The sequence below is a fragment of the Agelaius tricolor genome, unplaced genomic scaffold (genome assembly GCF_023055355.1).
Source record: "Agelaius tricolor isolate 1412-34295 unplaced genomic scaffold, bAgeTri1.0.p SCAF_1, whole genome shotgun sequence".
Classification (NCBI taxonomy): domain Eukaryota; kingdom Metazoa; phylum Chordata; class Aves; order Passeriformes; family Icteridae; genus Agelaius; species Agelaius tricolor.
Genome location: NW_027269261.1, coordinates 95,296,221 through 95,310,275, shown reverse-complemented (window position 1 = coordinate 95,310,275; position 14,055 = coordinate 95,296,221). Strand labels below are relative to the sequence as shown.

Here is a 14,055-nt window from a genome sequence, read left to right as displayed (position 1 = left end):
TTGTAGAGCAGCGAACTTTGTGTAATAGAATGATTCTGAAGCTTCTTAGTAAAATGATTCTGAAGTTCTTAGTGGGCTGTTTAACAGCTCTCACTCCATCATCTCAGCTTGGTTTGAATTGCATTAAAGGTTTTTACTGCATTACTGTGTATATTTTGTTCATGAAGTGCATATATTAAAGCAGTTAACAGAAAATGTATAGCAAAACCTGACACACTGGGTTTTTATTGTTCATTTCAGGCTAATTTCTCACTAGTTTTGCATCTGGTTTACTGCTGTTAATATTATCAGTATGAAATACCATACATTTATTTTTCTTCATATATAGCTTAAATTTATATGTTAGTGGAAATATTTTCTTGATAGTAATGAAGTAATTGAGTTTTTGTAAATATCCTGTGTAGGTGGCTTTTGGCAGTATACCAGGTTGAATTGTTTAAAAATATATATAATGTTTAACTGATAATGATATAAATAGCACAGTTCTTTCTGAATTTAGGATTTTCTATATTTATTTCAAATTCAGAAAATCAAGCCGTTCTGTTTTATTGCCTTTTGTTACTTCTTAAAAGAACTATCAAATAGATACTCATCAGCCAGTTAGTGTCACTGTATGGCATGGAAGAAAAGGTTTGAGTTCCATGCTGGTGTGATCTTAATTTTCTCATGGGGACACCTGCTGCTTCTTCATCCAGTACTACTGGATATGTTCCTTTTTCTTTGCCTGCTTTTTGTTGTTGTCCTGGCAGGGGAAGATGATGTAGGCAGGAGCTGCTAAATTTAGCTTTAATCATTACTGTCATGATAAGTGCAGCAGCAGCTCCTGACTTTCTGGGCCAGATGGGGTTGCTGACCTGTGTTCTGAAAACCCTGTTCCCTGTGCTGCTGCTTCTCTTCTCAGCCTTTGGCTTTTGTACTCTGCTCTTCCTCTAACACGTGCTGAAGGTAAATCTCACCTCAGCAGCTTTGTGCTTCAGTCTTACTGTGCTTTCCTCTCTTTTTGTGTAATGATGTAGAAACCAACAGCCTGCCTGCAGTGATACATCTCCAAATAATGCATACAGAAGCAGAGGAACGGCTGAATGAGGCAGCCTCGCAAAGAGCCAGGCTGTGCATTAAACACAGCTCTTGTGTAAGCCCTGCACCTCAACAAAATTAGGAGCTGGTGCAGCCTTTTTGATGTGGCTTGTACCAAATCATAGGTAGCCCTCCCTCCCAAATTTCCAGCTCCAGATGTTTCTTAATGTTTATTTGCTTTCTGGCATAGACCGAAATTGTGGACCTACCCCTTCCCCTCATCCCCCCCACCACATTTCTGGGTTTTGTTTTCCTAGAGAAGAAATTTTAAGTGAAAATGTCACTTTGGACAGTTTCATAAAGGTCTGTCTACCAGGCTGGTGTGAAGACACTAAGGTCCAATTCCGTCAGCAAGAGAACACAGCAGTAATAATGAATGTTTGTTGAAAATACGAAATAAGTGATACCATTCTGTCTGGGCAAATCATGCTTACTCAAGAATATTGTGGCATCTAGCAGTTAAAATATGTCAAAAGCTCATGATGCTGCACAGTTCAGACTGCTTGAGTACTTCAATGTGGTGTGTTGCAGAAAAAGCTTGATCTTTCTTGCTCCTGTAATCAGTGTTTTGCTGTTTGGTGCTTTACTACTTCCTGAGATTGCTTTTTATCAAATACTTGTCTACTTCCCTTGCACTTAAAGGTATTAAAAGTTCTTATAATCTGGGACATAAACAAGATGCCTAAAATTGTTTCACCTCTGATCATTGCTTTTTTTAACTGTTATATACAGAATATAGGTAATCTTGCATCGTGATCAGCTCAGCTGTTTGATCCCTCAATTATTCCCATTTAAATGGAAGACTTAGTTTTGGTCAGGGTTTAACAGCAAGAAGGTATTTGTTTAGAAGTGCTGTATGTTCTTAAATCTGCTCTAAGATTTTTTTTTCATTTCCAGATAGTCCTTTTAAAGGTAGATATAATGTTTGATTTAAAAAACAACCAATTTCCTCTTCTGTTTCTGCACTCACACATAACTAAATGGCTCTGTGTACTAAGTATTTTACTGGAGAAGGTATTAATGGATCTGCAGCTGTTCAGGCAGCAACAAACACTGTGCTCAGAAGGGCAGCTTTGTTTTCCAGTCTGTAAAAATTTGATGGTGGTGTGCTCTTCCTTTCTCTTTATGGGTTTTGCAGGAAAGAAAAGTAGAAGGTGCCTAAAGTTGCTGCCCTCTTGTGGAAGGGCTGTCACTGTCTCCAAGAAAGCATTATTTGTTAAAAAATTTTTAGCTGAAATCTCAAATTAAATAGTCTTTAAAGTTATCTTCACTTTTCTTTCTAATTCAAAGCAACTTCAATCCTGGCCTTGAATTGCTAACCACACTAAAGTGTGTTGGGAAGCCTCAGTTGTCTTGGAGCTAATTTTTTGTGACTTGAGTTTGGGTGTTAATGGTTCACTCTGAGTGTATGAGTTCTGTATTGTGGGAGAGGAAAGATACACTTTATTTTTTGCTACCACTTCTGTGTTCTTGCAAGTGTTTGGCTGTTTAATAGCTATAAATCTGAGTCTATGCTGCTAACATAAAATTCAGATGGGGGTAGATAATGCTAGTGTATTCTGATTTATTGTAAAAGAATTATTTAGCCTTATATGGTAAATAGTGAATTTATCATCTTAATAAGATAAATATGTTTTGCATATTAAAAATGTAATAGAAATGTATGGTTCTTAGAAGAAAAAATGTAAGTTAGAAATGTCCAGAGACCTTGAATTGTGAACTACATTTTAAAAGAAATTTTAGTACTCTAAATCTGCCGTATGATTTACTTTATTGTTTGTTTTCAATTAAATGACAAGTAGTTTCAATCTTGTTTCTCTTAAATATCATTTAAGTTTTAAATATCTTAGACATCTTATAGGAGATAATTTTTCCAGAAGTAATTATGTTCAAAACAAGATTTACTGTTGTGAAATGCTAGTGAAAGATAGTTATGACACGTGACGCAACAGCTTGCACACCCTTACTGCAGTGTTTATATTTTTCAAATCTAAAATGATGTTACAGCTTTTTTTTACTTTTTAGAATGTCATGAGCTTTGGTTTTGATAGTACAGCTTCTTATAATGATGAGTTTGAGCTCTGCCTTTTATTTCCACTAATTCTGCCTTAGAGTAACTCCATGTCTTTGAATTTTTAAGGAAAATTATATAAAAAAATAATGCATTGAATTTATGAATAAATATTCATACTGAGTTTCCAATTTTGATTTAAAAAATTCTGAGGATGAAGGATTGTTCCAGAAACACGTTTGACACAATCAGTAACAAATAAATTACATAATCTGTCATCTGTGATATGTTTGCCAGCAGTCATGATAAAGTACTATGACATCTCTAGATTCTGAGTAGCCATGCTTGTTTCTCAATCCCTCCTTCTGCCAAAATTTTCTTTAAAGCTGCAGCCTATCAACACAGTCAAATGTGTTTGTTATTAGGTAAGAAGTGTCTCAAAGGACATTGTAGATTAATCTTGTTCCAAAGATATTAATAATGTTACCTAGAAATGCAGAAAATTCAAATGTTTCATCATTTGATGCATTAGGAAATGCTGTGCTGAAAGAAATAACTGACGCTAAAGCCTTCTTCAGCCATAGCCAAATTTTTTGTCAGATGGGTCCTCAAAATTTAGCTGTTAGTGGTGATGTTACTGCCTGCAGCTGTTGGCTTTGCCCTCTTGCTGTTGATTAATGTCCTTGTAATCAGAGGTAGCAGTATGGGACATGTGTGACCCATTTGCAGCCCAGTGCTTAACTTTCCAATAAAACCAGTTTCTGGGGAGTTTGTTGACAGGGCCTCCTGTGTTTCAGATGTGTGCCATCCTCTGTTATGACAAGAATAGTAATCTGAGCTGCAGTGCTCAGAGCTCTGAGAAAGACAAGTGCTACAAACAGTAACCCACATGCACTGAGCTTCAGCAATCTTAATTTGCTATCAACGTGATTTGACACACATCCCTGTAAACTGAAAACATTTTTCAGGAGACTCAAATCTTGCAATAATGCCATATATTACATTAATTTGCACAAAAATATGTGATGTCTATATTATGCAAGTTATACCAATAAAATACTATCTAGTAATTTGTCTGTATTACAGTATTTTAAAAACAAATTTATAGGAACCATGTCTGCTGTGTTGTTCTTTCTGGTTTTTGGCCACAACAATTTCTGACATCAGATCTCCTTCCTTTGTTTTGCATCTTCTCTTCCTGTTTCTTAAGTTGTAGAACTTGTGGAATCTACTTTAATATTAAAATAATATTTGTTTTTATTCTTGGCTTTTGAAAGTATCTGACTTGAATTTCATGAATGAGGAGGAAGAGAAGATGCAGGCTTCAATATTTGGAAGCTTGTGTGTAAAAGTGACAGTCTCCAGAATTATTGATTATTACAGATCAGAAACACTATTGATTATTTAGATCAGAAACACTTCCAAAACATTTATTGTGGCTGATAATACTTTTTTATGTGTACAAATAGCATGTCATAGGAGAAGTTACTTATTTATAGCTTTCAGATACAATTCAGGTTTGTTTTGTTCATGTATAATTGTGACTAAATTATAATGGTGTCTGTTAAAAGAACAACCATACGTCTAATTAATTTTCCAGAAAAGAATACCCACCTCAGCTTCAGAAAGTGGAGGCAGACCACATTAGGTTACCACGGTCTCAAGGAGTGGGTAAGTTACTTTTAGAGTTCTCATTTCTTCTCAGCAGAATAATTTTTTTAATACCTGATTTGGGTGGGTGTGGTGCCAAATCTTATACAACCTTTAGGATATGTACTTACAGCCTTAGCTCATGTTATTCTAGTTTTGTACAAGTTTGTGCATGAAGGGATGTTTTTGCCCTTCTTGACAGATTACTGCAACTAGTTCAGTCATGTAATAATTTTAAATTAGGCTTAGTTATTTTAAAAGCATAGTTATTAGGCTAGTTATTTTAAAAGCAACAGAAATAGGGAACATTTGGGATCATAAAGTTGGAGATGGAACAGATCTCTAGAGTTAACTAGTCTGAGCCCAAACCCCCAGCTTGTTTGTGAATTATTGTTGAGGAACTTCTGTAGCAGTGTTAGAACAAGAAAAGTGCTGTGTAGTAACCGGTTAGCAGTTGGTATGAAGTGTATTCATACACTGGGGGAAAAGAACCAGCATCAGCTCCGTACCTCAGCTGAAACATGCTCTTACATCGTTGTTAGCTGCAACAACCTCACTGTTGGAGGTGCAGTAGAAAAGGTATGGTTTGGTTTCAGGTGTGGAAATTGCGAAACTGGAAAAGAAAATACCCTGTGTTTGTTAAGCTTTGTTAGCATAGATACAGTCTGCAAACCTGCTGCATAGGTTTACAGCTGCATAGTCACCTGCACTGGAAAGTTCTACTGTGCCATTTTAGGTTAATGTTAAGTAGATCTTCAGCAGTACTACTCTAAAGTAACTTAGGGAAAAGCCTCACCTATTATTAATTCTTTTTCAAAAATGATCCATTTTTTAGTTTTGAGATGTCTTCTCATAGTGGGATGTTTGTGAGACCATCAGTGTGTGTATTGAAAAAGTGTTCATCTACATTAAAAAAAAAAGCCTTAAAACAAGTTCTGTGGTAAATAGCATAATCTAGCGTCTGCTCCTATTTTTGGCAATACACCCTCCACTTGATTTGCAATGAAGTTAGCATAGATTTGCAAATCCAAAGCTTCTTGCAAAGATGTAAGATAAAAATCCTCAGTGAGTGATCCTGCAATAGTATTACTAAAACTATATTTTGAAGTTACTTTGGGGAATGTTATTTTTTAGTCATACAACAAATCATGATACATTTGAAACTGTAGATTTTTGAGGTTTAAAAGCATGTTTATGTTTAGCTCAAGTTAGTGTATGTAAAAAAGTAAGATGATCATAATTATAATAGTATAGGAGTGGACATTTCTTGTTAATGTTTTTGCATCTTTTCCCTTCTAGACAGCGTAATGGAGAATACAGATGACTCTGAATCAGAATCTGACATTAAAAGAAAGGTGCGACAAAAAGGTCATTGCAATTCATATCAATCTGACTTGAGTCTATCTTCTGCTACAAAAAAATGCTTAACTCAGTCAAAGGTAGGTTATATTTTAAAAATATGTAAACTCTTGTTGAATTTTAAAAGTTGCTGCATATTTCAAAACAGACATTCAGGAGTAAAACAAATTAAGGTTTTAAAAATCCATAGAGTTGGGAGGAAGATTTACATCTTCTTTAAAATGTTACAGTGATAGAGATATTTAAGTGCTACTAGTTGTGAAATACTTATTTTCTGACTTGAACAGACAGAAGCTGCACTGAAAAGAAAAGGAATGTTGATTTTATTGAATAGCTGACTGATAAACCAGAGATTGATAATTTTAATTTGCTGAAATAGAGGAACAATTTTTTGCTCTTTGACAGATTTTTTTTTTCTGTGTCATGATTTTCTGTACTCAGAACAGTAAAGATTAAACTACTGCAAAGATGCAAGTATTTCTTACGAAGTTGCTCACTTATTCAGTGAGAGTAGTTCCTTAGGTATCCAAATGGCATTCTCTGATCTACATGCAGCAAGGATGCTTCTGTCAGGAACTTGTTTGAATATCAAATGTAAAATACTTTGGAAATTGCTTTAAGGCTCTCTGTATTTTTTTATCAGCTTCCCAGGCTACTATGGAAGTTTCATAATGCACACATACAGGTCACATTGTTTGACTATCAAAGCAAAACCTCCTGTAAGGAGATCTTGGTTTAAAAAAAAAAAAAAAAAAAAAAAAAAAAAAATCTATGATTTTTATATATGCTTAGCTTTTGTTTGAAACACCTGGTACTGCTCCTTGGCATTTCCATTGCTTATTTAGTTAATTAATGTGATGTTAATAAAAAACTGGTTTAAAATTTTTGGCATGTAGTTGAAGTAGAGGGGTGCGATTACTCTATACTTAAGATAAGCAGTATCTTTCTGAGAACTACATCCTGTAACAGCACTGAGGCACAGTGCTGGTTTACATTGTAGCTTGCTATCATCCCACAGCTCAGATTTCAAGGGTCTGATATATTTTATACACTTGGGGTTTTTTGCTTCTGTTTCTCTACCGTATGTGTAGCTTTGTTAAATTACAGAAATTTTGTAAAAATAATATGTTCTCATTGTATGATTTTGATTTTGAAATTTGGGGTTTGAAATTACTTACCACACTTGTGGAAGTCCTCTTTTGGAGGCATGTTCATGGCTAGGAGAGTGGCGAGAGGTGTAAATTGTGAAAGCTGTTTTCAGAGTAGATACTGAAAGTTTTTGGTGGGATGTAGGTATTTGTTGCCTTCAGTAGTTCACAGTACACTGGTTACGTTGTTTGAATTCAGTGCTCCAGGAGAAAATAACATGCACTAAATTTTCATCTCTAAAGATGTCCTGTATTCACTTTGGTACTCCTTCTGTAGTTTATGTGTTATAGAAGTCCAAGTTCTACACTTATAATACAAAACTAAGTGGGACCTAGTAAATGTGAGAAAAACAAAAGACATCTGTCTTTGTAGTGATAGGATACATTTTTTTGTTTAACCCCTGCTTGCTTCTTGAAAGTTTGGGGAACTCCTATTCCTCAAGTCCTATTTTCTTCTCTGTGACACAGGACTCTAGAGCAATAATATGTACTTTACCTTTTCTTCATCTCCCTTGAGGAGTGAATTTTCTTGCATGCCTTTCTGGGCTGTTAAAAGATACCTTGGTAGGACAGATAAGTTGGACCTACAAGGTTTCTTCATATCTCTCCAGTATTGCTCCAAGGATCTGTAGGTTATTTTGTCCCATGGAACTGTTTTTACAGAAATAGTGTAATTGGACCATCTTGCTGATGGATATATGTATCTGAACAGTGTGCAAGGTTCTGTTTATGGAAGAAAATGCAAGAAGAAAAAACGGAATTGTCCAACATGAATCACTTTAAAAAATTGTAACAAATGGCATTTGTTCCTTTTAGAACATTTTTCATTTTCTTAAATGTAATAAAAAATTAAGCTGTCTTTTAATGTTTGCTTTCTCTACTCACTGTAATGGCTAATGTAGTGTTGTCAATTTCCACTGGATATTATGAAAAATTTTTTCACCAGAAGGGTTTTCAAGCATTGGAAGAGGATGGCCAGGCGTGTGGTTGAGTCACTGTCCCCAGAGATATTTAAAAGACATGTAGATGTGGCACCTGGGGATATGGTTTAGTGATGAGAGTTGTGTTAATAATTGGACTTGATGATATTAAAGGTCTTTTCCAACCTAAGTGATTATATGATTAATTCTGAATCAAGTACAAGATATGGAAATTGTGTCTTTCTGCTTAAAATTACTGATTGTGTGGTTTTTTCTCCTTTAGCTTTTGGAACAGATTGATTATTCTACTGAATGCCCAAATTGTGGGAGGGCAAATGAAAACCAGACCAAATGCCGACATTGTGAAAGTGCTTCTCTGAAGGATTTGCAAAGAGTCTCCAGACAAACTGTAACATTAAGTGAATCTGTGGGACCTTTATCACGTTCTTCAATACATCAGAATTCACCAGGGCAAAAATCTTCAGGTACAGGGTTCAGCACAAAGAAGTTTTATAGTTCTGCTGTTGGAAAAGGTCCAGCGGATATTCTACTGAGTAATGAGGTTGTAGGACATTCTATGTTACGACAGAATGGAAAAATTGGTCTTATAACTGGGACAAAAAATCCTAAAATTACAGGAAGCTTAAGACAGAGGAGTACAAGGCCATCTGAATTAAATGATCCAAGTAAGTACCTTTTTATGAATACAGCCATTAGCTGGAAACACAGAATATTGTATAATGAAGGAACTGTTTGTGCAGGTTTACGTAACTGATGTTGCATGGAATATTTTTGTGTGTGTTCTTGGGAAAGAGGGACAGAACTTTTAATAATTTCCTTTTCATATGCAGAGGTACTCTTCAAGAAAGGTGAACATTGGGGAAAACAAAAATTATTTTGTGACTTTTTTTCTTTTGTTTGTTTTTAAAAAAATATTTATGTTTGGGATATTGGAAAAACCAGTACTCTTAGCAGAATTCCATCTTTCATTCTCCCAAGCGGAAAGACAGTATTTGATTTTTATTTTGTGTTTTCTTTCCAATTATCTTCTAAACTATTTATCTGTTTAAATTTCATAATTTGTAAAATGTTAATTTCTGTGCTTTCTCTTTGTAAACTCAGTAAGCAGGAAGGATGGAGTAAAGGAAATTATGTGTCTGGTTCTGTGCTTAGTTTATTAGACCATGTTGTCCTACTGATTTGAATGATTTCAGACATAATTTTTCTTGTCAGTTTTTAGGTTGTATTACTTACTGTCAATTCTTGACTGAACCACATTCACTTCTGTCTAGAGGTAGATTAATGTTACTCAATTTTTTTATATAGTTAGTTACAAGAAATCAAAAACAAGGCAGAGAGTCCTTGCAACCAGATTCCAAATAAACATTAGTAAAAACATAATATAATTATACATGTGGATTTTCTTGGCACTGCAGGACAATTACATAAATTATTTCTAACATATTACTTGAAAAGAAATTTCTGTTATGAAAAGATATAGTGGTAGAGAATGAATTATTTTCTGTTTAGTTGTTTTGTCTAGTGATGAGGAGGAGAAGGAGAAGAATAGTGGCAGCACTAGGAGCATGGAAAGCATTTCACCTGGTCTTGCAGATTCAGCCCGCTCCTCCCTATCTCCTTCTACAGGAAAGGTGGAAGCAGCATTAAAGGAGAACAGTTGTGGAATAGAACAGAGAATAGGTAGTATAACAAGAGTACGGAAATTGCCATCACACTAGCAAGAAAAGCCAAAAATGAAAAAAGAAATTTGTTACAGAAAAATGTAGTGGTTGAGAATGTAATATTTTCTGTTTAGTTGTTTTGTCTAGTGATGATGATGAGGACGAGAATAGTGGCAGCACTAGGAGCATGGAAAGCATTTCACCTCGTCCTGCAGATTCAGCCCGCTCCTCCCCAGCTCCTTCTACAGGAAAGGTGGAAGCAGCATTAAAGGAGAACAGTTGTGGAATAGAACAGAGAATAGGTAGTATAACAACAGATACAGAAATTGCAGTCACACTACCAAGAAAAGCAAGAATGAAAGATCAGGTACTATTTAATGCTTTGTTTAAAGAAAACAGAATGAAATAATAAATGGAATATGTGAAGGCTTGTTTTGTATTGTCAGAAGTTGACTCTGTATTTGATTGTTTTTCTTACTCAGCAGCTCATCAAGTAGTCTCTCTGCATACTTTAATAGTGGAAACATAAGAAAATGTGTTCATTACATTTTTACAAGCATTCAAAATGATTTTAATTATGCTGTTAAGATAAATGCTTCTGTGTTGAATGTTTACTCTTTTGAGACTGGACAGGGGTTCTCTGTGAAGCTCAAGGTCTCAGTTTGCAGCAGAATGTCAGTACCAGCTATTGCCTGAGATTTCCTGAAGTAAAACATGAAAAGAGACATTGGGATCAATAATGGTCCTTTAAAATTAAAATGCTTTGATAACTCTTGCAGTTTATAGCACTTATTTTAGGACTTTTGTGGTGCAGCTTGTGTTTTTTAGTTGAGTACTGCTGTAAGAATTGGATAAGCAAAGACCAAAAAATACTCCATGAGCACACCTTAAGTGTGGCCAAGGGGGAGAGTTTTCATACTGTGCTAAAAGCCATCTCAGTAGTGAGCCACGAAGAGGAATAAATTCCATGTGGCAATTGGTAGTGGAATAATGGTGCTGATTAAAACAATTCTTGACTCACTTGTCCAGTTTCACTATTGAGAGTTTGATTCAACAAGAGAATCCGATCAGATTTCCAATTCTTTGAGTTAGAGCACTAAAGTACTGATGCCAAAACCTTCTTGCTATGTTGAGATTCAGAAGCCAGCATTCTAGTGCTGTAGTTGATGAAATTATGGATGTTTATAATACGTTGTATAATTAGTCACCACTATCAGTATGAAAATATGAAGCTGTGAACCTCCAGCCTGCAATAAAACTGTGAGGCTTAAAGCTTGGATTATAAATAGTTCTTGAATTAAGTTATTTTGGCAGTATGTGCTGAATTAATTGAAAGCATTGCATTGTGAAGGCACTGGTGTCTGACTTCTGAAACTCTCCCAAATGTTTTTTTTGTATATCCATATGTTCCTGTTCACTAGTCTTTACAAACCAGTTCTAATACTGTATGTTAGATTATTTTAGAGTCCAAGCTTACTTTTGAAAATGAAGGAAATAAAAAAAAATTTTTGTGAAATATAACACAAATTTTATATTGATTGACTTAGCCTACCAAGATTTGGAGATATCAGAGCAGTTTTCTTAGATATAATAGAAAAAGCTTTATTCAACTTTCTCTCAAAATATTCATTGTTTACTGAAGAGATTAGTTGAATATAGCATCACTTCAGACTTTGCTGTTTTATTGTTTGTTTCTGATTTGTTTTGAACTTTTAATAATATTTATCCAGTCCAGCAGACAAAAAGGAAATGCTCTTTTCAACAAGAGGCCTAGGAAAACATTTTAATTACAGGGATTTAGAATCCCTACCTTTTTCAGTGTATAAAATGAAGGAAGCATCCAAAAGTAGACTTTGAATTATTAACAAGATAGGTTAGTTATTCAGGACTTAGACATAATTTTTGAGATTTAGTCTTAACAGAAACACTGAATCACTTAGAATGTTTTTATGTGGGAGTTTAATTGCTTTTTGTAATGAAAATGAATGTTTATTTATGGGCAGCTTATGAAACAATATAAATACCAAAGAAAAGACTAGTGTACAGAAAATCCTTCAACAAAATAGAGCAATATAAGCAATGCAACAAATAAATATATTTATAGGCTGGCTGTGAGCAGGCTTTATTTCATTGCAATAGGTTTTTTGGTAAGATAATTCTGTTGGTTAACAGGATACTTCATTGAGATTACAGCTTCAGTTAGCATCTAGAGACTTATCTTGAACTGGGCCCAAACACCACCTGGCCTTCTTTCAATGTTTAGTCTTCTGACCTTGGAATCTATCCTAAAACCATCTTAGCTCTGTAGAGATGCCTCAAGGAAGTTTGATTTGGCTTATTTATTTATGTTTCTTGAGGCCTGTAATACTCTGCTAATATGGTGATGCAATGTACTTCAAGAATTAGTCACCAAAAGCTTGGATTAACAAAAATGGAAAGAAAAAATTAAACCACCAGCATTGTGGTAGTTTTACAGCATTAGTGCTTTTTTATCTAAATAAAACATAATAAAAATAACTTCACTTTGCTAGACTGCATAGTGGTTCCAAAAGATAAATTGGTTTTGGTAATTTAGAAGCACTATTTGTGATTTGGAAATGTCAGTAAAGTGTCTGCAAGTGTCAGGTTACCTTTTATTTTCTTCTTGAATGTAGCAATATTAACATCCTCAGGTGTTATAAAAAGTCTTAAGAATTATCTCCCTTCTGCATATGTTTGAGATGGATGCTCTAGTAAGTAATCCTGTTGACCAACAGAAAAGTAGCTAAAATTTTAGTCATTAGTTTCAGCGAGCTTTATTTAGCAATAAACCTTGGTGAGACATTCTGAAACCTGAAAATTACTTTTCAGTTTGGGAACATTGTGTCTAACACTCCAATAAAACGGCGCAAAGTTATTTCTCAAGAGATGGTAACCGAGGCCGTACCTCTCAATTACCAAAACTCCTGTGAAAGCGTCATCCTGAACTGCCGAAGCATTCGAATAGGAATGCTGCGCAGAATGGTCGTGGAGCCTGTGATTGTGAGTACCCTTGCTCTTGCACAGCTGGCTTTTCAGGCTTTGATGGATATTGTATTTTTGTATTTGAACAACATAATATTTTGCCTTTGTCTTGGGAGCAGTTAAGTTTGTCTTTAATTTCAGAGGCTGTGATTTCCAGAGAATCTCAAATTACTGCTACGCTCTAACACATGCAGTCTAGCTCAGGTTCTTAATAGAAATGTTGTGCTGCAGCACTCTGAAAGAACTTGTCTGCATGCTGGGGGGAGGTTATGGGCTAGCATGCATTTGTTAAAAACATTGAAAACAACAACTACAAGACGTTGATAGGTGCAAGGAAGAAGTATTGTCCTAAAGGTGAATAATTTTACTTCTACAGATTTTTTTTCTTTTGGTCAGCCTTGTAAGGTACATGGAGTTTTCAAGGAGTCCTTGAATGTTAGTTGTATGCAGTCAGCCAGAATAGAATGGATACTTTTTGCTGGAGTAACCACAGAAACAGCAGTGTTGTTACGTGTTCTTTCAACCTCCCTACAAAACACTACTGTTTGATTTACCTAAAGGCTGATAGATGACATTTTCTTTTGAAGAAATACAATTTGTTTATTTTTCAGAGTATTGTAGAAGTTTTTGAAAACTGAGTACTTCAGAGAGAGCTAAAGTTTAAACAGTCACTATGACTGAAAGAGACTAGAGTAGCAAAGAATGTGCTTGCCTCGAGTTCTGCTAAAATGTACATTTTGTTTTTTCTTAAAACTTGCATTCTAAATGTTAATTTTTAATGTTTATTACTTATATACTAAGTCCACTGAAGTGTGTTTGCTAACAGTTCAAAGGCTTTCTGCAATTAAAATTTGCAGAAGATGTGAGATCTTACAATTGTGTTGTCTTTCAGTTTTGCCTGGATTATATCAAAATACGCCTAGAGAGTCAAGAAGGTGAGTACATTTTTCATTTTATGTTAGTACTCAATATATTTATTTTGAATTAAGTAACTCTGTCAAAGGTATTAAGAAGTGAATCCTAATGTAACCTTTATTCTCATTTTGTCATTTATGTAATAAATTATACTGGTGTCTGTAGTCAGATAAAAGAAAATGCAGAGTAGAAATTTGACCTGCCCTTTAACAAAAGTGATTAACAAAAATAAAAAGCAAGAGCAACCCTCCTGTAAAATGTTAGCTTTTTAAAACTTTATTAGTTCTTTT

The 14,055-nt window shown here is 34.8% G+C and overlaps 1 protein-coding gene across 3 annotated transcripts in view; it reads left to right on the top strand.

Moving 5' to 3' along the window:
- The window catches only part of SENP6 (SUMO specific peptidase 6), a 72,079-nt gene that overhangs the window by 36,798 nt on the left and 21,226 nt on the right, over window positions 1-14,055 (top strand). For all 3 annotated transcript variants that reach the window (XM_071444538.1, XM_071444528.1, XM_071444548.1), the window contains 6 exons: window positions 4,689-4,759; window positions 6,038-6,177; window positions 8,449-8,851; window positions 9,982-10,214; window positions 12,698-12,868; window positions 13,743-13,785. In XM_071444538.1, coding sequence (XP_071300639.1) covers window positions 4,689-4,759; window positions 6,038-6,177; window positions 8,449-8,851; window positions 9,982-10,214; window positions 12,698-12,868; window positions 13,743-13,785 — 1,061 coding nt within the window. The remainder of the gene's footprint in view (window positions 1-4,688; window positions 4,760-6,037; window positions 6,178-8,448; window positions 8,852-9,981; window positions 10,215-12,697; window positions 12,869-13,742; window positions 13,786-14,055) is intronic.